At 40.1% G+C, this 17,835-nt stretch overlaps 1 protein-coding gene across 3 annotated transcripts; it reads right to left on the reverse strand.

The window, feature by feature from the left end:
• Positions 1 to 305: 305 nt before the first annotated feature.
• HEXB (hexosaminidase subunit beta) lies at positions 306 to 17,614 on the reverse strand. Of its 3 annotated transcripts, XM_017808164.1 has the most exons (14): positions 17,266 to 17,614; positions 17,019 to 17,176; positions 13,686 to 13,751; positions 12,959 to 13,005; positions 12,635 to 12,745; positions 10,171 to 10,272; positions 8,432 to 8,561; positions 6,507 to 6,687; positions 5,411 to 5,497; positions 4,782 to 4,854; positions 3,954 to 4,128; positions 3,050 to 3,140; positions 2,767 to 2,871; positions 306 to 477 (listed from the first exon to the last, which is right to left on the reverse strand). In XM_017808164.1, exons 1-14 carry the CDS (start codon positions 17,562 to 17,564, stop codon positions 414 to 416), a joined length of 1,689 nt encoding a protein of 562 aa, XP_017663653.1. In that variant the 5' UTR covers positions 17,565 to 17,614; the 3' UTR covers positions 306 to 413. The 3 variants fall into 3 exon arrangements, with proteins under 3 accessions (XP_017663653.1, XP_017663654.1, XP_017663656.1); XM_017808165.1 differs by lacking the exons at positions 17,019 to 17,176; positions 17,266 to 17,614 and having other exon boundaries at positions 13,705 to 13,751; XM_017808167.1 differs by lacking the exons at positions 12,635 to 12,745; positions 17,019 to 17,176; positions 17,266 to 17,614 and adding an exon at positions 12,484 to 12,570.
• Positions 17,615 to 17,835: the final 221 nt, after the last annotated feature.

Below are 17,835 nucleotides of genomic sequence, written 5' to 3' on the forward strand. Positions count from 1 at the left end.
CCCATCCTGCAATATGATGACGGAGGATTTTTTTTTTACCTTTAGGAATGAGTGAATTAAGATATAATAGTCCTGATTTGCTATGAGTTGCAATTATCTGGTTACCTAGAAACCTGGCAAATGATAAAATACTTTGAAATAAAAAAGATAGTTTGCTCTTTATTTAAAAGGTGTCTTAGCTTTATTTTCTCAACTTAAGAATGTAAAGAAATTGGAATTAATAACTATGGTATCAAGTTTCAGGATTTCACAGTGAAGAATCCCAGTTTCTGAAACCCTAAAAACAACCATTTTTACTCCAACAAGGTTATCAAACAATTTTATTTTAAAAGTGAAAATTTTAAATCTTGATTCAAATACATATTCATACCCCAGAGGCACTTCAGGTTGTTGAGGAGAAGTCTTTGCAGCAGTTACGGCCGTCTCCCTTCATGGGCGCAGTATCCAACAAACACCGGTTCGGCTGCTATGCCACGGCTGTTAAAATAAAGTGGAATGTGTATGACTATAATCAAACAACTGGCTGTTTGTATAGGCAGGAAGAGAGATACTGGCACTCCATTCTATAAACAAAACTATGTCCAAGAAATAACAGATGTCGTCTCTAGGGAGTGAAAAGGGGCCCTATTCTACTTCTAATTGTACTTCAGTTCTCTGTTTCAATCAGAGCTACCGAGCTATTAGCAAACATGTTGAAAAGCTTAAATTCAGGACCCAGTTGTCTTGATGTTATGCAAAATTTACAGCTTTTATTGAAAAGAAGTTATAAGAACATGCAAATATAAATCAATTCACATTTGCACACTCTCCCTGCTCCCAACCCTCATGTTTCCTCCATATGCAGCTCTAATTATGTAATTTTCATTCATATTTGGGGGGAGCCAAGATTTCTTCCAGCTTACACTATCATAAATTAGTCTGTTCTCATGTGGCTTTAAAAACAAACTAACCAAGCCCTTGTAGTTTATGATGGTACAGTAAGATAGTATAAAAAAAATTTTCAGAGTTAAAGAAGTTGTAGTCAAAATTGTGCTTCTTGAATATTTAAGGACTAGATACTACTGCTACTAGTGTTTAAAAGTGCTGCAGTGGAAGAAACTGAATAATGGATTACCTCAGCTGAACTATTGCTGCACCTAAGCAAGTCCTACTCTACTTAGTAAAGATAGGGCTGGTGTCTAGGCCTCTAGAATAGATGCCCACCTTTTTGTTTCCTTTCTCCCATTATCATTTCAGTTTGGGCTGCTGTGTCCTAGGGGAGGTTGAATTTAGATCTGAATAGTAGCTACTGCTTTCACTGTATTATTTCAAGAGCAGTGGCCTCAACCTTCAATAGGCAGAGTTATTCTTCCAGTGACCACAACCGAGCTGTTACAAAGTCCTACCCACCCATTCCCTTACTTCCTCATAACCAGCTGCAGAGTAAGCCAGAGCTGTTCATTCTGCTTGGAAAGTCTCCTTGGCCTTCTACAATTGCCATGGTCTATGTATACACCATATATAAAAACATAAGTAGGAACACAATCCTTTTCCCACACACTAAGACTACAATAGCCTGATATTAAATCATCTCTTTGAGTTTGCACAATTCTAAGGAGGCTGTGTATACATGAAAGGCAACAGAAGTGCAGCTCTAAGGAATGCTCATTTCATCACCGGAAAGGGGATGGTTTCTCTAGTGTATTTCTTGTTCAAAACCTGTATCAAAAGAATAATTTTCAGGAGGACATGTCCTTTTATTAAGGTAGTCAGTTTCTAACAGGAATAGTTCACCCTAAGGCAGCAAAGCAGTTTTTCTTTAAACTAGTTTCTGGTGCTAAAATGTGCAGTAAGTACAGGGAGTAGTGCTTAGTCTGCCCCTGCATCTCTCATGCCAGCACCATGAGAGCAGCTGTCATCAGCCAGCCAGCACCCTATACAGCAATACAAGTACCAGTGTTAAGGAAGAAGATGGAGATGCAGCATTAGAGTTAACCAGGTCCAGGACTAACATGGCTTAGTTCACTGTAAAACCCTAATCCTAGTGGTACAGCCACTGTTCACTTCACTGTTCAGTTGTATTCGTGTTTTCCCTAAGCCCCATCAAGAGATGCACCATCCTGTTAAGTAATAGGGCATAAGTTTTTAAAGCCCTTTAATCTTGTTTTTAACATGTATTTGGTAACTCCCTCAATGTATCTATTTTTCTCATGACCGAGAAAGATAGCACAATTTACACATAGCTAGTTTCCTAAGCATTATTTTAAGCCAGCTTGAAATAAACCCAACAAATCAAAACTTACAAGTCCTTCAGCCACTCACTAGCTCTTAAGGAGCTAGTGTGTACTGTAAGCTAAATGCCAGTGATTCAAAGAGATAATCATTTTAAGACACCTACAGGAATACAAGCAGGGTGCTTCAGTTTTAAGTGCTGACTATAACTGCTTTTGTATCCTGTTCTCTAAAAGGCTGATTTCTTTCTGCCTTGAAATACTTCCACACAGTGTTGAGATTTTCAATAATTGTCATAAACTTTTGTAGAGAAATAAAATGGCATGTTTCAGTCTTGCTGCAGTCCAACTATGCACCAGCGTTTGGGAAAACCTAAATGTTAGTTGTGAAACTGTCTAGAACTCCTATCTTAATGCATCTTTCTTCCTCTTCTGTGGATACAAACCACACTACCTCTCTTCCCTTCATTTCCAGGTCAGCACTTTAGGTCTGTACTTCTGTTCCACTGGTTATAAGACATGAGAACCAAGATACACTGTAGCCACTAAATCTTACCGGAGCATGCGGCAGCGATGATTCCTCAGCCTTCTATAGGCATCTTGCAAGTCGGTCACATTCCTGCTGCTCCAGAGTCTTTCTCCTACAGCACTTGCTCGAGGCCTGTAAAGGTATACTAAGTTTTAGAGTAGGTGTGGTCTATAACCAAGAATAGATAAAATTTTTTTATAGCTGCTCAGGTTCAGCACAGAGCACTGTCACCACTATCATACAGTCTTCTTGGATTAATTAAGATCCTCGCAGCTGGCTTTTGAAAACCTAATGATAAAGCAGTTCATACCATAATCTTGGTGTCAGGTTAGTTGCATCCACAAATTCCCCCCACAGGCAGGCTTCTCCACCTATTAAAAGTTTCTTCTGTTCTTCAGATCCTGAATTCAAAGCAAAAGGTCAGAATTTTTATTTTTCCAGAAGATGAAAATATATCAAAAATTTAATTTTCTAATACTTAGAGAGGATTGATGTTCAGTTGTTTGTTTGGTCATATAAAACTATTCTGAGCACTAACTTAACATTTTAGTAGTCTTGTTACTGAATGTGAGAACCACCAGGCTGTTTGCCCAGAGAAGCCACTTCTCCTCTCTTTCAGAAAGTATTTTACCTTTTATCCCCTGAAGACATTCCTCAGCCTCCTGACATTCCTCAGGGATATCAGTCCTGATGGAAACTGTTCATTCTATCACATGCAGAACATTCCTTGAAAAAACCACTTAGTCAGGTGTTCCTCCTAATCAGCTCTGAGACCTACCTTGCACAAAATAAAAGCCCCATGGAAAGCATAACATGTTTGAATCAGCTTTAGACAGAAGGAGAGGACATGTCTTCTATAAAACAGTTTCACACTCTAGAAGCTTGCTAACATATGTCTACCAGCAGCCATTCTGCACAACTCCGCACCTGAAGTATGAGGCACCTGCCCACCTTGTCCATCATTCTGTCTCACACAAGCACCAGTATCAGATCCTGAGGAAGGTAACACCTTTCCCTGTGAGAAGTGCAAAGTTCCCTTTTTTTTTTAAATTTAAGAATTTTCCAGAGTTCTAGTTGACATTAAATTCCTTTGGTTACACTATAATCACAGTGATGGAATGACCCCTCTAAACAGCCTTATTCTTTCCATTTACACCTTACTATAAACCAAAAAATTTCATGCACAGAACGTGCATATAAAAAAAGTAACAAACCAGGGAAGTCAAGTGGTTCAACACGGTAGTATTTCTTCCAGTCTTGCCCATAACTGATGTAGTCCAAGTACCAGGGTGCAGCCAGGACAGCGGGGAACCCAGCTCCAGTGACACTGCTCAGTTCATGAGCATAGCTGTTTGCCATCCACACTTGAACTACAGTGTCTGGTTTCAGCTGAAAGGGGGTAAGACAGAACAAACAACCCCGATCGCCCCCCATAAAAAAATAGCCATTAATGACAATCCTAATTGCTGTTATCAGGAAAAAAGGATCATGAATTTCAAAACTGGCTATTTCGTTTTGAAGAGGAACATTTTGGAAGCTACCTGTGGTCATCTCCCCCAAAGTCTAAAGCTAATTATCTCTTTGTTGGTTTTAAACACAGCTCTTTTGAGTGAAGCCTAGGTTATACTACAGACAGTTAATGCTCTAAGAGGATTCCTACATGCACCCCATATCTGACCAGCTCTTAAAAGCCAAGCATCTGGTGTTACTAGATCAGACACACAGTTGTGTGAGGGGGAAAAAAAAAAAGGAAACTCCTAGAAACTTCCCTACCCTTTACTCGGATGCTTTAAAACATATTATATTAACTGCGTTCACCTTCAGAAAGAACTTCAATGCTGGTGTTCCTGTCCCACCTATTTTACATGGTCAGCAAATGGTAATGTCAAGGGAGGCCTCACACCTGGGGAGACTTGCTAATGTCAGAAGACTTGCTTTAACTTTTAAGAAACACAAACAGACCTACTTAGTAGCCTACTTTGGAAGCCTCCCACAATATTGTGCTGTTATACAAAAGTATCTTATTAATTTTCCCATCTTACCTGTGCTTTGTGATCAAACACTTCTTGCCAGATGATTTGTCCTTTGTTATAGGAGGAAACAATGTCCAAAATGCTGGAATTTAGAAATAAGATCGGGTTTGTGAACTTCAGTAAGTACAGGCACTTGAAGTAGCAATATTTTCTACCCTAAGGCACATCTGACATTTCCCATCACTGCATAGGGTACCACGAAAAGCATGTTGTTCTGGTTTTGGCCTTCAGTGCTCTTGAAGTCCATGCGTATAACAGTGTGTGTGTGCATCACAAACTGATGTTCAGAACTACCAGCAACTTGTGCACAGTGACTAAATCCATGTTATTTAAGAAGGAGCCAAATAAATGGCTGCAAAACCTTTTCCTCCACAGCCTGTGTGCTGCCATTACTGCAGATATCTAGTTTAAGATATTCAATACATTCATAGCGTGTGTAGAACTAGCCTAGATATCCTTGATGTATCCCACATTTTAAAGCTATGAACTTTACATTTGATGTATTAAAGTGGGTAGTCCCCCATGTGTCGATTTTTGAAAACAATATAGATATTACATCAGCTTTAGTATCTGCACCTCAATGCCACCCTCAGATAGTGACTGTGAAAAACCAAGCAGGAATAAAAAAACTAACATACTTCTGAATATAGTAAGATTCCAGTTTAGCATAGTCACTGCCAAAACCTTGCTTCTTCATGAACTCTTTCACTTCAGGGTTAGATTTCCTTAAATAATAAAAAGGATACAAGTTAAAGAAAAGATTATTTTTGTTATGTTTTAAACCAGATTTCCCAAACATTTCCACCTACGCACAGCACTAGATGGTGCCTTTGGCATGCCATAGCCTAGAATTCAAAATAGAGCAGAAGCAGCAGGCTAACACAACTTCAATATTTTGAAACAGTTTCATCCTGATTTGAAGTAAAGCCAATAGTCCTAATTCTCTGGTAAAACTAGTGGAGTCCCTGTTCTGAAGCGGTCTCTGGCAGATTGCCTCAAACTCTTAAGAGCTCTGGGGTTCCTGGTATCTCTGTGACTTAGTGGGAAGGCTGTCAGCAGGTCTGGGAACTCATCAATTTTGTGCTTTTACCACAAAAGCAAACCAGCACTTCTGTGGTAAAGCATTTGTCAGAAGTTTTCTTTCTCTATAAAAATTAAATCAAGTCCTGAGTGTTCGGATTTGATGTTTAAAGAGAATCTTTGATGTTTAAAGAGAATCATCAAAATGTTCAAATTCTGTACTATCAGTTACTCCAGCAAAGAGACTCCAAAATATTCAAAATCCACAAACAAATTAAGAGCTCTATTAATACATGTCACACTTTAAATACAAACACAAAAGAATCAGCTTGGTACTACTTAGTGTTAGCGTGTTTTCTGGAGGGCAGAACTCAATGGAAAGATCTACTACAACATACAGTATTTAAATGTTAATTATCTTATCTAGTACTTTTCTATCATATTAGTTCTCTTTCCTGCCAGGTTAATTTTCATAAAGAAATCCTTCAGAGTACTTGAGCATTTGTGAAACTACTAGACAAAGCAAAATTCTGCACAACATCTCTTGCTTGTTGAGAATCACAAATGCTCTGCTTGTAGATAATTATAGAGATAGGAATGGAGATCTTTTGGCCATGCAGTGAAAACTACCTCATGCAACTGAGTTCCATAATTAATGGATGTGGATAGGTTTAAGAAGCACTTAGACATTTGTTCTTTGAATTGTCACCATACCAGCAACTGAAGTCCACTTCATCTCCTCCCAAATGAATGTATGCATCTGGAAACACACTGCTGATCTCTTTGAAGAATTTAGTCATGAAGTCATAAGTTGTATTCAAAATAGGATTTACAGGTCCAAAGGACCCAGTTGGCTGTCCTCCATTGTAACAAGGAGTGAGAAGATCTTTTTGACCTAGTAAAAACAATTAATAGAGGACATGCAGTTCCATGTTGCTATGCTAGCTTTACTAGCAGGAAGAAGCAGTTACCCATATTAAAAAGGTTAATATTCATGACTTAAGTGCTCACCTATTCCAAGTATAATCAAATAGAGGTAGAATGAAATAAAACAACTTGGACAAGGCTGAAGAACCCTCTAACTGGCAATTAGGACTCGGACTTTCAGATTTGTGATTTAACACACACTAATTTATGTAACACTATATCTGAAAAACAGCATTTGGATGCCTATTTGAATAAAAAAAACTTTAATGGATTTAGGAAGGGAGCCAATTAGAAGAAAGCCAAGCATAATGAGTATGCTTCAGAGGCCTCTTTCCTATTTTCATTACTCTGTTTTGCTAACATCTAAGTAGGTGTGAGGTATATAGCTCAAGGTAGATGTCCTACCTCACTCTCCTAGGAATTTACCTTTACACAAGAAAGGAAGGCTAAACAGAGATCAAAACTACGCAATGGTTCTCAAGTCAAGATATCTGAAGCAACATGAGCCACGATAACTAAATAGGAATGAGTTATTGTATGTGGGTTGGAGATACCTAAATCCAGCTTATTTAGTACACCATAGTTGCAGCAGCAGCACCTTCCTGCCTGTGTGTTTCCTACTCTGAGCACATTTCCCCCAAATGAGGCCCTAGTGCTAAATTGCTTCTACTACCCTACTCACAAGCATTAAGACTTCTCTCCAATATCCTGAATTTGAATGCAAGCAAAGCATAGCCACCCAAGTTCATAAGCAAAGCCAGGACTAGCTCCTGTGTATCGCATAAAAAAAAGCTGTACAGGAAGCTATCAAGAACACTTGATTTTAGGCAAGGGAGATCAACTTGCTCTTCAAATGAATGTAGAACCCCCACATAGAGCCAGGCAAGCCAGTGATTTAATAGTTTGCTGTAAGCGCAAAGACCACTTGAGATAAAGCATTCAGAAAGAGTGTGTTTAGCAAATTTGGGGTTCGCCTTGTTCCTTTCCTTCTCATTTTGAATTACTGAGAAAGAGCCTAAGACATCTTTCAACATTATAGCCACAGCCCTACAGGACGAATACAAGACTTGCTCTGTTGCTAAAGCTGAAGTTATGAGGCACTAAAAAAATCTTTACTTTTGGCCAAGACCATCTTAAGTTAATTGCAGTGAAATTGCATTCAGTGCACATTGAATTAAGGCACAAGGTTTCCTGGTCCTTGAGTACATGTAAACACCAGCATTCTGTATCAAGAGAAGTATTACTGTGAGACCAAGAAGGTAAGAGAGTGAAGAAGTATCCAACTTAGCTGTGTTTCGTACACTGGCAGATTACCACTTTACTAAGAGATAAACATCAATCACTTTGAAAGAACCTTCCCAAAGTAGAAATATCTACTCTACACCAGACAGCAACTCATTATTTCTAGCTACTGCCTTATTATTCTAAACTTAAGTACTGAGTGAGGAGATATCAACAACATAAAGTCTAAGGCAGAGTAGATCTGTACTTTTGCACACACATCCAGCACAGGACGTGTCAACTTCCTTCATTCATTTTAGTTCCTGTAACAGGTAAAGGTCATGACATCACAGAGTCTGCCCCTTCCTTACCTCTTATCAGGGGCCTTCCAAAGCACTTTATTGACTACTTTTTAAAAAATCCATTTGCTTGCTACTACTCACCACAATCTCTTAACAATTTCTTTCTTAACAATACTTCCTTGGACATACCTTTTCCCCAAGACTGCGTATGTCCTGGGGTATCAAACTCTGGGATAACTCTAATGCCTCTTAATCGGGCATACTCAATCACCAGACGGACATCAGCAGGAGTATAGATGAGATTACAGGAGTACGCTCCCTGTAAAATAACTCACATTTAGAGACAGTTTACAAAACACTATACCAGCAGCTCACAATATTTGGACTAAAGTGTTGTAAAACTGCTCTACAGTCTACATTATAAGTTAGCCTTTTCTGGTTCATCACATGTGCAACTGCACTGATGGAACTTTTTGGCTGACTAGTGGAGAGAAGAAAAAAACAATCAAAAACCAAACCAACAAGTTCACAACACTGAGACAGACCTCCTTGAGAAGACCACTCTTTCCTCCTTAGCTCACAGTTACTGAAGAAAACAGAAAAGCTAGTTTCTATTCCGTCAGATTTCTGAAAGATACAGTTTTCAACTCTTCTGTACAGAGGCAAGTTATTTTTTCCCATTAGCTCTGAAACACAGGGCTCTTGCTACATAACACGCAAGACTAATGGAAAAATTCTGCTAAGTCAGAAAGAATGGCATCTTCTTCCAACACCTCTGCTTTTCAGTTTTGATACAGTGACCAATTTAGTATCGGGGATTGTTTGTTTTGCGACACTGAATTTGAGTGTTATTCTACTCCCTCACACCCAAAAAATGTGACAAATGACCCAGATAGTCACAGTTTGGAGAAACAGATGCTTGCCAAAGACCCAAACTACGTAAGAATACATCATGACTCTTCATGACTAGTAGCACCTTAAGCTTTCATTTCTCTGGAAATGGTTTCCACAGCTGAGTTACTCAAAAAACGTAACAGTAAACAAGAAGATTTTCAAAGAGGAGGCTATTGAGACAAAAGCCATCTTCCTCTCTCCAGCTGTCAGTGGAGCATAGGACAGAACTCCATAGCCATTACTAGGAAAAATAATCTGACTGCACTGTGCAACATCTACAATTTTTGAATTATAAAATTCTTCATGGCATCTGCTCAAGCACTGCCTACACAATTTTCATGAGGGTCAGATTCCAGCAAGCGTTTTAAAACAGAATCAGTAATCTTGTACTTAGGCTTAGTCTACTTAAGTATTCATGCTTGATTTGGTTTCTACCGTACCATGACTGAGCAAGAACTTAATGACTTTCAACTAATTTAACAAAGCCTGCTATGAATCTAGAAATAGACACATTGCACTGTATTTGTTTTAGAAAACAACTTCTCCCTTTCGTACCTCTTTATAGGCATGTTGTGTTTTGTAAAGTTAACGAGATCTCAGATAAGGCAAAAGTATTATTGCAGTGGTTCCAAACCTAAATCTGGCAAGAAACTCTCTTACATCTAAGTGGCAGGAAGCCTAACAGTTAAAAAACCCCACCATCAGAAATTCAAGCAGTGTTCACTACTTATTTGCATACCATTACTGTTTGAAGTCCTGCAAACACTGAGGATCATTAAGTAAATCTGCACAGAAGAGTTAGGAAGGCCATATACCATGTATCCACCAAGGAAGATTTGAAAATAGTCCACACAGACACTCAGGTAGAATCCTAAATGTGGACTTGCTGATTACTGGTCACGTGGTACTGTTTCACAATAAACCAAAGCAGATGTACTCAATCTCATGTACTCAATACTCAATCTGCATTTTATATTCATGAAATATGTACTGGATTTCAGCCCTCCCACCCCACTCCAATGATGTTCACTCACCTTATCACTTAATTCAGGGAAATAAATGCTCTGGTAAGGGAATGACTGATCATCTACTATATGCCAGTGGAAAACATTGAACTTGTTAAAAGCCATGGCATCCTGTAAGAAATTATGCAAAAGACTTCAGTCAAACACTTCAGTTTCATAGAAAACCTATGGAAAAAAGTCCACACCTGAGCATATCCTCATACCTAAAGCAACAGCTAAAAAAGAAAAAAACCAACCAAACAAAAAAAACCCAAACCAAGCAAAAAAAGCATAGTGTGTTTCACTGAATCCTAGAAGCACACACCTCTACTGTTTCATTCCTCTCCATCTATTTGCACCTCTGCTGGCAACAAGCTCTTGATCTAACCCTCTTCTACCCGCCTGTGTAGTAAGAACTGCTATAAACACTCATTAATTTCTTCCACTTCAGAACATTTCTGGGTAATTCTGTATACACCATCACATATTTCAGCTTACAGAAAAGCTTATACTTTTATAACTACTTTGGACTCGAAAACTTAACAGCATAAGGGAGTTTCCTGTAATTCCTATTTAGCACATCCATTCTTGCTACTGATTTCTGAAGAATCCATTTCAAATGCACACAAAATAAACCATGCTTTTTCCCCACAAAAGACAGTGCTTCCTTTATGTGTTCAATTATTACAGTCGTTACTTCCCTTTTTTTTTGAAACTAAAGATAAGATCAATGTTAACACACTTATTTTGGAATTATGACTCCAGTTGGACAGTTACATATGTACCCTGAGTTATGCTAGCTTGATAGTCCGTAGAAGCATGTGCTCTGAGCAGGCCAAATAAGCATTCTCTACATTGTTCATGACTGATTGCAACACAGCTGTTTCTAATCCCTTGCCACAATACAATTATTCTCACATTTCTCCCATTCTTTTTTTCACCAATCTGTGTTTAAAGAAGTGATATAATCTCTTCAGGAACTCCCACCAAATCCAAAAGGATATTTACACCTTGTCCATTCCCCAAAATTATCTCATCTGTTTCATTACACTGCAGAAGTTTTAATTGCCATGTCTTCGTTCATTTCTATCAAATACCATCCTTCCACATAGAAAATTACATCTCCTGACTTTCAACTCAGCCACTCTTCTCTCAAGAACAATGCCCTTCCTGCAAATACAGTACAGCAGCTGAACACGAATAAGAAAGGTATGTGAACTGCTGCCCTAAGCATCTTATTACCACATGTCAGTGAAGAGATTACTGATGCTTTTTATTATCCTGGATTCAAGCAGGCACAGAGGTGAGAGGAAAAGTACACTTGTTCTTAAACCAGCAAAATTGCATAAAAGATAGTTCTAGTAATGTGTTGGAGAGACACAGATGCAATTTAAGGAAAGAGAACAGTAACAGTTACAGAAACACAAAACTGGTAGAAATGCAAGTCTCTTTCGATATCTTTTTTAGACAACATGACAAACAACAGCACAAGTATCTACTTGAGAAGCACCCTCCATTGCAAATGAAACACTACACACAAGCACTACTTGTTGAACAGGCACTGACCTTGAAGGTAAAACAAGTAGTAAAAATTGGACAAGTTCTGAGCATAGTTCAAGGATGACCTCAGAAATGAAGACTGTTTACCTGCACTCTTCCTGCCCATCTTAAACCTGTTTTGCAAAGTTCTGCAACACGGAGGGGAAATTTCAAGTATTATTTCATTTTGGAGAAGCAAGACAGACAAAACAGGAAAATGCCTGTTCCTCCACTTCAATTCACTAAATAATCCCTTCTACAAGGATTTCAACAACAAAAAAAAAGGAGTGCAAGACAGAAAACCCCACAGCTTTGGCTGCTATGCTTATAAAAATTCACTACCTTTCCATCAAGGTGGGAGTATAAAACTCTTAGTGTACTTACATAAGCTTTTTGGAGAAAGTTTAATTTGTTTTGTGTTTTGTTGTTGTTTGTTTGTTTTGTTTGTCTGGGGTTTTCTTTTCAGGAGCTTCCAATGAACATTTTCAAATTTCTCTCTTGCTCTGTAATACTTAATCACTGGCTTGCTCTTAGCAGCCTAAGAAAAGGACTACCAAAGCCTGGCTACTGAAAAGATGGGAATTTTCCTGAAATCACTGGCACTGAAGCTAGAACTTGCAAGGTCTCCTATGTATTGCTTGGTGACAGTCAGATGTCTCAGAATATGCTTCCAAGAAGTAACACATTAGCTGGCTTGGGCAACAAAAAATACGGAGAATCCAAGGTACCACAAATCCCAGCCCCCTTTACAGATTCACTAATCATTGTATCTGCCTACTTGATTCCTCTCCAGTCTGTTCTGACCTTTGCTTAATAAAGTTCACTCTGTCCTTTTAGAAGTCAGCCAGAGGAGGTGGGTTTTTCTTTCATATCAGCTCCAGTTGCTACCTACTTCAGGGGACAAAACACAACAACAAAGAGCCTTCATTATAATGATACAAAACTGCCCACTTACCAGGTTTGTAAGAATAGATTTCAATGGTAAATAATGCCTTGAAGTGTCTAGTAAGATTCCTCTATGAGCAAATCTTGGGAAGTCATTGATTTCAGATTCATTGACAAGAAACTATGAGAACAAAATTTAAAAATCAGAACTCCCATTTAATATTCATAATTTCAAACAGGAAATACATTTTTTTTTCAGAAAATGTTTCTAGGAAATCTGTTAACAAACTGAAAAGTTACTGAATGAAACGGGTAAATCTGCTGTTTCTAGAACAGCATCCAGTAAAGAATCTGTTTGTCTATAATCAGGACAGTGGTTTTAGTTAATACTTACACTTCCATAGTCATCTTCATGAACCAACTGGCTGAAGGTTTCCAAACCTGGAAAAATATCCAAGAAAGGGATGTGGAATACAACCCAGTATTTGCCCTTAAAGTTTTAGTTAAAAACAGGACCACAACTATTTACAGGCATTCACAAAGCGAGAAAGAATGCTTTGTAGCTGAGTTTCCTTCTTTTCAGCACAGTTTCCTTAATTGCTCAAGCACCACTGCTTTAAAAATTCCAAAGACAGAACCATTCAAATTCTCCATTACACACAGATACCAAATACTATCACTACAGCTCAGCAGTAGTGAATTAATCCTTGAATAGTAAGAAAGTTACTGAGAGTAAAATCTGTTGGTGTAACATTGCAGTAAGAACAGCAGACTGAAACTTCAGCATTATGATCTTCGTGGTAATGTGTTCAGTATGTCAAGTTATTAGGTGCAGTCAGAGAATAATCTGTTTACACTATAGATCAGAGAGCTTTTTAGCACCCAGGGTTTGCTTGGCCTGGCTGATTTCAGGCAAGCAAGAGTGCACTTACGGTGCGCCACTGGATCTGAGATGTGGAGCATTGAACCAACAACATCTGAGTATCCTTCTGGCCTGACCAAGCTTACTTCCAATGACATACTGAATGAGGGCACAGCTCAGTGATCAGCTGGTTCTTAGACTGCCATGAAGTTTGTGTAAGACCTAAGCAAATAGCTCTATATGAAAAGTAGCAACTTACCTCTTAAAGCACCCCATACCTCATAAGCTTTCAGTATAGCCACAGGCTCAGTTACAGTTAAATGATCTAAAGAAAAGAAAAGAAAAAGGTTATTCCTCAAGAAACCATGAGTTGACAGGCCAATGCTAATAGGTATTAGAGATTCTTCAAGTGCCATGTCTCCCTTTGTTTTTTAAATGACTTTTTTTAACGGTCACAGCACGCAATTATTTTTCATTTGTTTTTCTGATATAATGTGAGCTACTGTTCAGAGAGTCAACAGTTAATAAATAAGAAGACAAAACAAGTGAGGTGCTTAATAATGGCAATCTTAAAATATTGTACATGGGCCAAAATTCCAGCCAAGTTTAACTCAATTGATTTAAAACATAACAGATTATATTTCTGCTTTTAAGGCATGGTGATAAGGGTTGAGTAACTATGCCAGACTTAACCACAAAAATTTCACTTCTCCTTTCACCTTCCTTTCATATAGATTATGCTTACATATTTTTATTAGAGATATAACTTTTCCTATAATATTGCCAGGTACTAACTATAAAGGTATAATGACAAAGGAAAAAAGCTAATAATCAGACCATAGAATCATAGAATATTCTGAATTGGAAGGGACCCACTAGGATCATTACGTTCAACTCCTGGCCCTGCACAGGACACCCCAATAATCACACCATGTGCCTGAAAGCATTGTCCAAACGCTTCTTGAACTCAGCTAGATGCTGTGACCACTTCCCTGGGGAGCCTGTTCCAGTGACCAACCATCACCTGGACGAAAAACCTTTTCCTAATATCCAACCTGAACCTGCCCTAACACAGCTTCGTGCCATTCCATTGGATCCTGTCACTGGTCACCACAGAGAAAAGACCAGTGCCTGCCCCTCCTCTTTGCCTCATGAGGAAGCTGCAGACAATGATGAGGCCTTCCCACAGTCTCTTCTCCAGGCTGAATAGACCAAGTGACCTCAGCTGCTTCTCATACAGCTTCCCCTCAAGGCTCTTCCCCATCTTTGTAGCCCTCCTTTGGACACTCTCTAATAGCTTTATATCTTTCTTATATTATGGCACTCCAAACTGCACACAATATTCAAGGTGAGGCTGCACCACACAGAGTGACTGGCTGGTGATGCTGTGCCGGATGCACAAATAGGATGCCAGGTCACTCTACTGACCCCACATCTAATGGACATGTGTATGGGGGCAGGGAGATGAAGTAAGGTAAGTAAAATGGAGAATGGTATCTGAAGGACTTCATAACAATCGTCCCTTAACTTTGTGTAACAAAGTACTGGTGAAAAAAAAAGGTAAAATAATTTTGGTTTTGCATTTAAGATGATTCAGTAAATTTTAGTAAAGAAACAAATATATTTTAAATATTTTTTTTAACCATGTACATACATATGTATAAAAATACACTATTTCTATAAATCTATAGATTTATATTATTATTTAACCAGCAAAGCAATAATAAGCTGACCAGGATTGCACATCTGACAGAGCAGAGAAAAAAAAGGGGTGAACTGCTGTACAGAGATTTATTTGATCTGTGTATGTATCAAAGAATGTTTTGTCATATAATACACAGTTCAAACATTTACCTAAACTAGCAGGAAAAAGCCATTCAGCGACACAAAGAAAGTACCTCAGTCTTCCATGTTAAACTAAGCACAGATTGCACTTACTGCAAGGTTAGGGTAAGAAAGAGAACTTAGAAGACTACTGCAAGTCTTTCTGTGGTAAATTGTGATCAATTGTCACGGATTTATTTCCAAGAGAGCAGGCTTTTTTTTCTGAACAGATATCATACCTTAACTGAATACAGAACAAGCTATTTGGAACCTTTTATACAAGCAGGTAAGAACTCAGCAGAGAGAAGGGCAGGTACTTTTATTACATATTCAATACTCTTTTTATAGGATAGTCACTGACTGATAAATACTATCTCTACTAAGGAGCCACACCATCCGAACCATCAAGTGACCACCATTTTTCAGAATTTGTTCCTTCAAAAAGCTTCAAAAACCCAGAAAATTAAAAACTCACTGAAGTCTGGAAAGCTCAGCTTACCACAAGAGGAAAACATGTTATTTTTAACAGGAAACTCATTTCTTAGAGCAGAGGGAAAAAACTGTGCCTGTTTTTAAGAATGCAACCTAACGATCATATGATCTGACAGATTGTGTGACAGAAGAGAAGAACCAGCTTTGGTAAAAATCTGTAGTTCACAAACCAGTTCAAAGTTCAAATTAGTAATATGGCAGCACAATAATCTGACTGTGGCAGAAAAATGCTAAAGCATTAGTATTTTTGCTGCTATGTTTTATTTGCATTGAAATGTATTATAAGCTTGCACACAAAACTATTTAGCTATATGTGCCAAAAGCATAGAGTACATTTAATATCAGTACATTCTATTACAAGTCAAGTGGAATTAATCCTGCTGCTGATGTATGACTTAAGATTAGAAGGATCTTTTTCTAAGGATCTGTATCCTGGATACCAAACAACTGCCTTCCCTAGTACAGAAGATTACCTCAAAACAGAACTAGATGAATTGAATATGTTGATTCCTGTGCTAGCCTGCCCAGACAAAAAGCAATCCTATCACTCATCCTTATTTCTGTTAAGAAAATTCTCTGGTAATTAGTTCTTTATTTAAAGTACTTCTCCAGTCTGGACTTTAACCACAGAACTAAAGAAGCACAGAAAAATCCAATATAAACACCATGTTTTTAAATCCTTTCTGGTACCTACTGATAGAAAGTAGATTTATAACGCTGCAAGATAAATAACAAGTTCAACACACACTTTCTGCTTTTCCTGGAAAAACAGGAAATACCATGTGCATATCTCAGTATAAGTAGCTTCAATTCAAATGTAGTAATTTCTAAGGAGAACATATGGTAAACAAAGACAGCCTTCACTCAACATCCTGTAATGAAAGGGATGATCTCTTTGACTACACACAGATCTCACCAAACATAACTGGATATTGCACAGCATAGTAGCTCTGATTCCCAATGCTATTTGCTAGAAAGGACAGCAGCAGCTACCTGTACGGTAGCTAAACTGCAGAAATCACAGGCGACATGTCTAATGAGCTTCATGATTCCCTGTGAGCTGAGATTTCCCACAGCATCAAGGGCAAGAATTATCTTCCGGTCGCCCCTGTTCTAAAACGTTCTTGACCACTTCAGTGAGCCCGTGCTTTCCAGTTCCCCAAAACCAAAACCCTGCTGACTTTTACAATGGACACGTGATGGGAAACCCAGCGCTTAACGGTGCCGCCTGGGCCGTGGAAGGAGCAGCGCGGTGGGCGGCCGTGCGGGTACTCACAGGCCTCGCTGGAGCCGAGGTGCGGGAAGCTGTCACAGCCGGGGTCCGGCGCCTCGATCACCACCTGCAGCTCAGACAGCTCGGGCTCCGCTCGGGCAGCCAGCGGCCTTCGGCCCCACCTCCGCCGCCGGGAATGCCCGAACATGTACTCGTAGTACCTGCCGGGGAAGCACAGGCGCCGCCGGGGCCCTGAGGCGGCTGCTCTCGCCGCTGCAGCCCCCCGGCCCGCGGCCCCGCCGCCGCTCACCTGCGGAAGGCGTCCTGCAGCAGCCCGCAGCCCGGCCGCGCCGAGGAGCCGGCGCCGTGCACCAGCTGGAAGCGACCGGGCGCCAGCTGCAGCTGGCGGGGGGACGTGCGGAGCCACTGCGGCAGCGGCCACAGTGAGTCCTCAGAGACGGCGTCCGCCGCCAGCTCCCAGTCGGCCGGCGCCGGCCCCGGCCCGGCCTCGGTCCGCGGGGCGCCGTGGCGGAGGCTGGTGCTCACCAGCACGGCGGGCACCAGGACGAGCCCCAGCAGCAGCCCTACGAGCCCCATGGCTCTGCCCATACCGCGGAGCAACCGCTTCAGCCCGCCGGGTCCCACTCCCAGGGCAACCCGGCCCCGCCTCCGCCATCACGGGGTCGGTCAGGGCGGGCTCGGGCGCCTCAGAGCCCGCCCGCGGCACCGCCTGTCCGGTCCCCCCTCGTCGGGGAACGCGGCGGGTTGATGGCACGTCGTCGGAGGGAGGTGATTCTCAGTGCTCCTCTGACGGGTTTTCTCATATAAAAAAGACATTAAGCTGTTGGAGAGCGTCCATGGAGGCCATGAGGATGGTGAA

Source organism: Lepidothrix coronata, unplaced genomic scaffold, assembly GCF_001604755.1.
Source record: "Lepidothrix coronata isolate B3197 unplaced genomic scaffold, Lepidothrix_coronata-1.0 Scaffold22, whole genome shotgun sequence".
NCBI classification, from domain to species: Eukaryota; Metazoa; Chordata; class Aves; order Passeriformes; family Pipridae; genus Lepidothrix; species Lepidothrix coronata.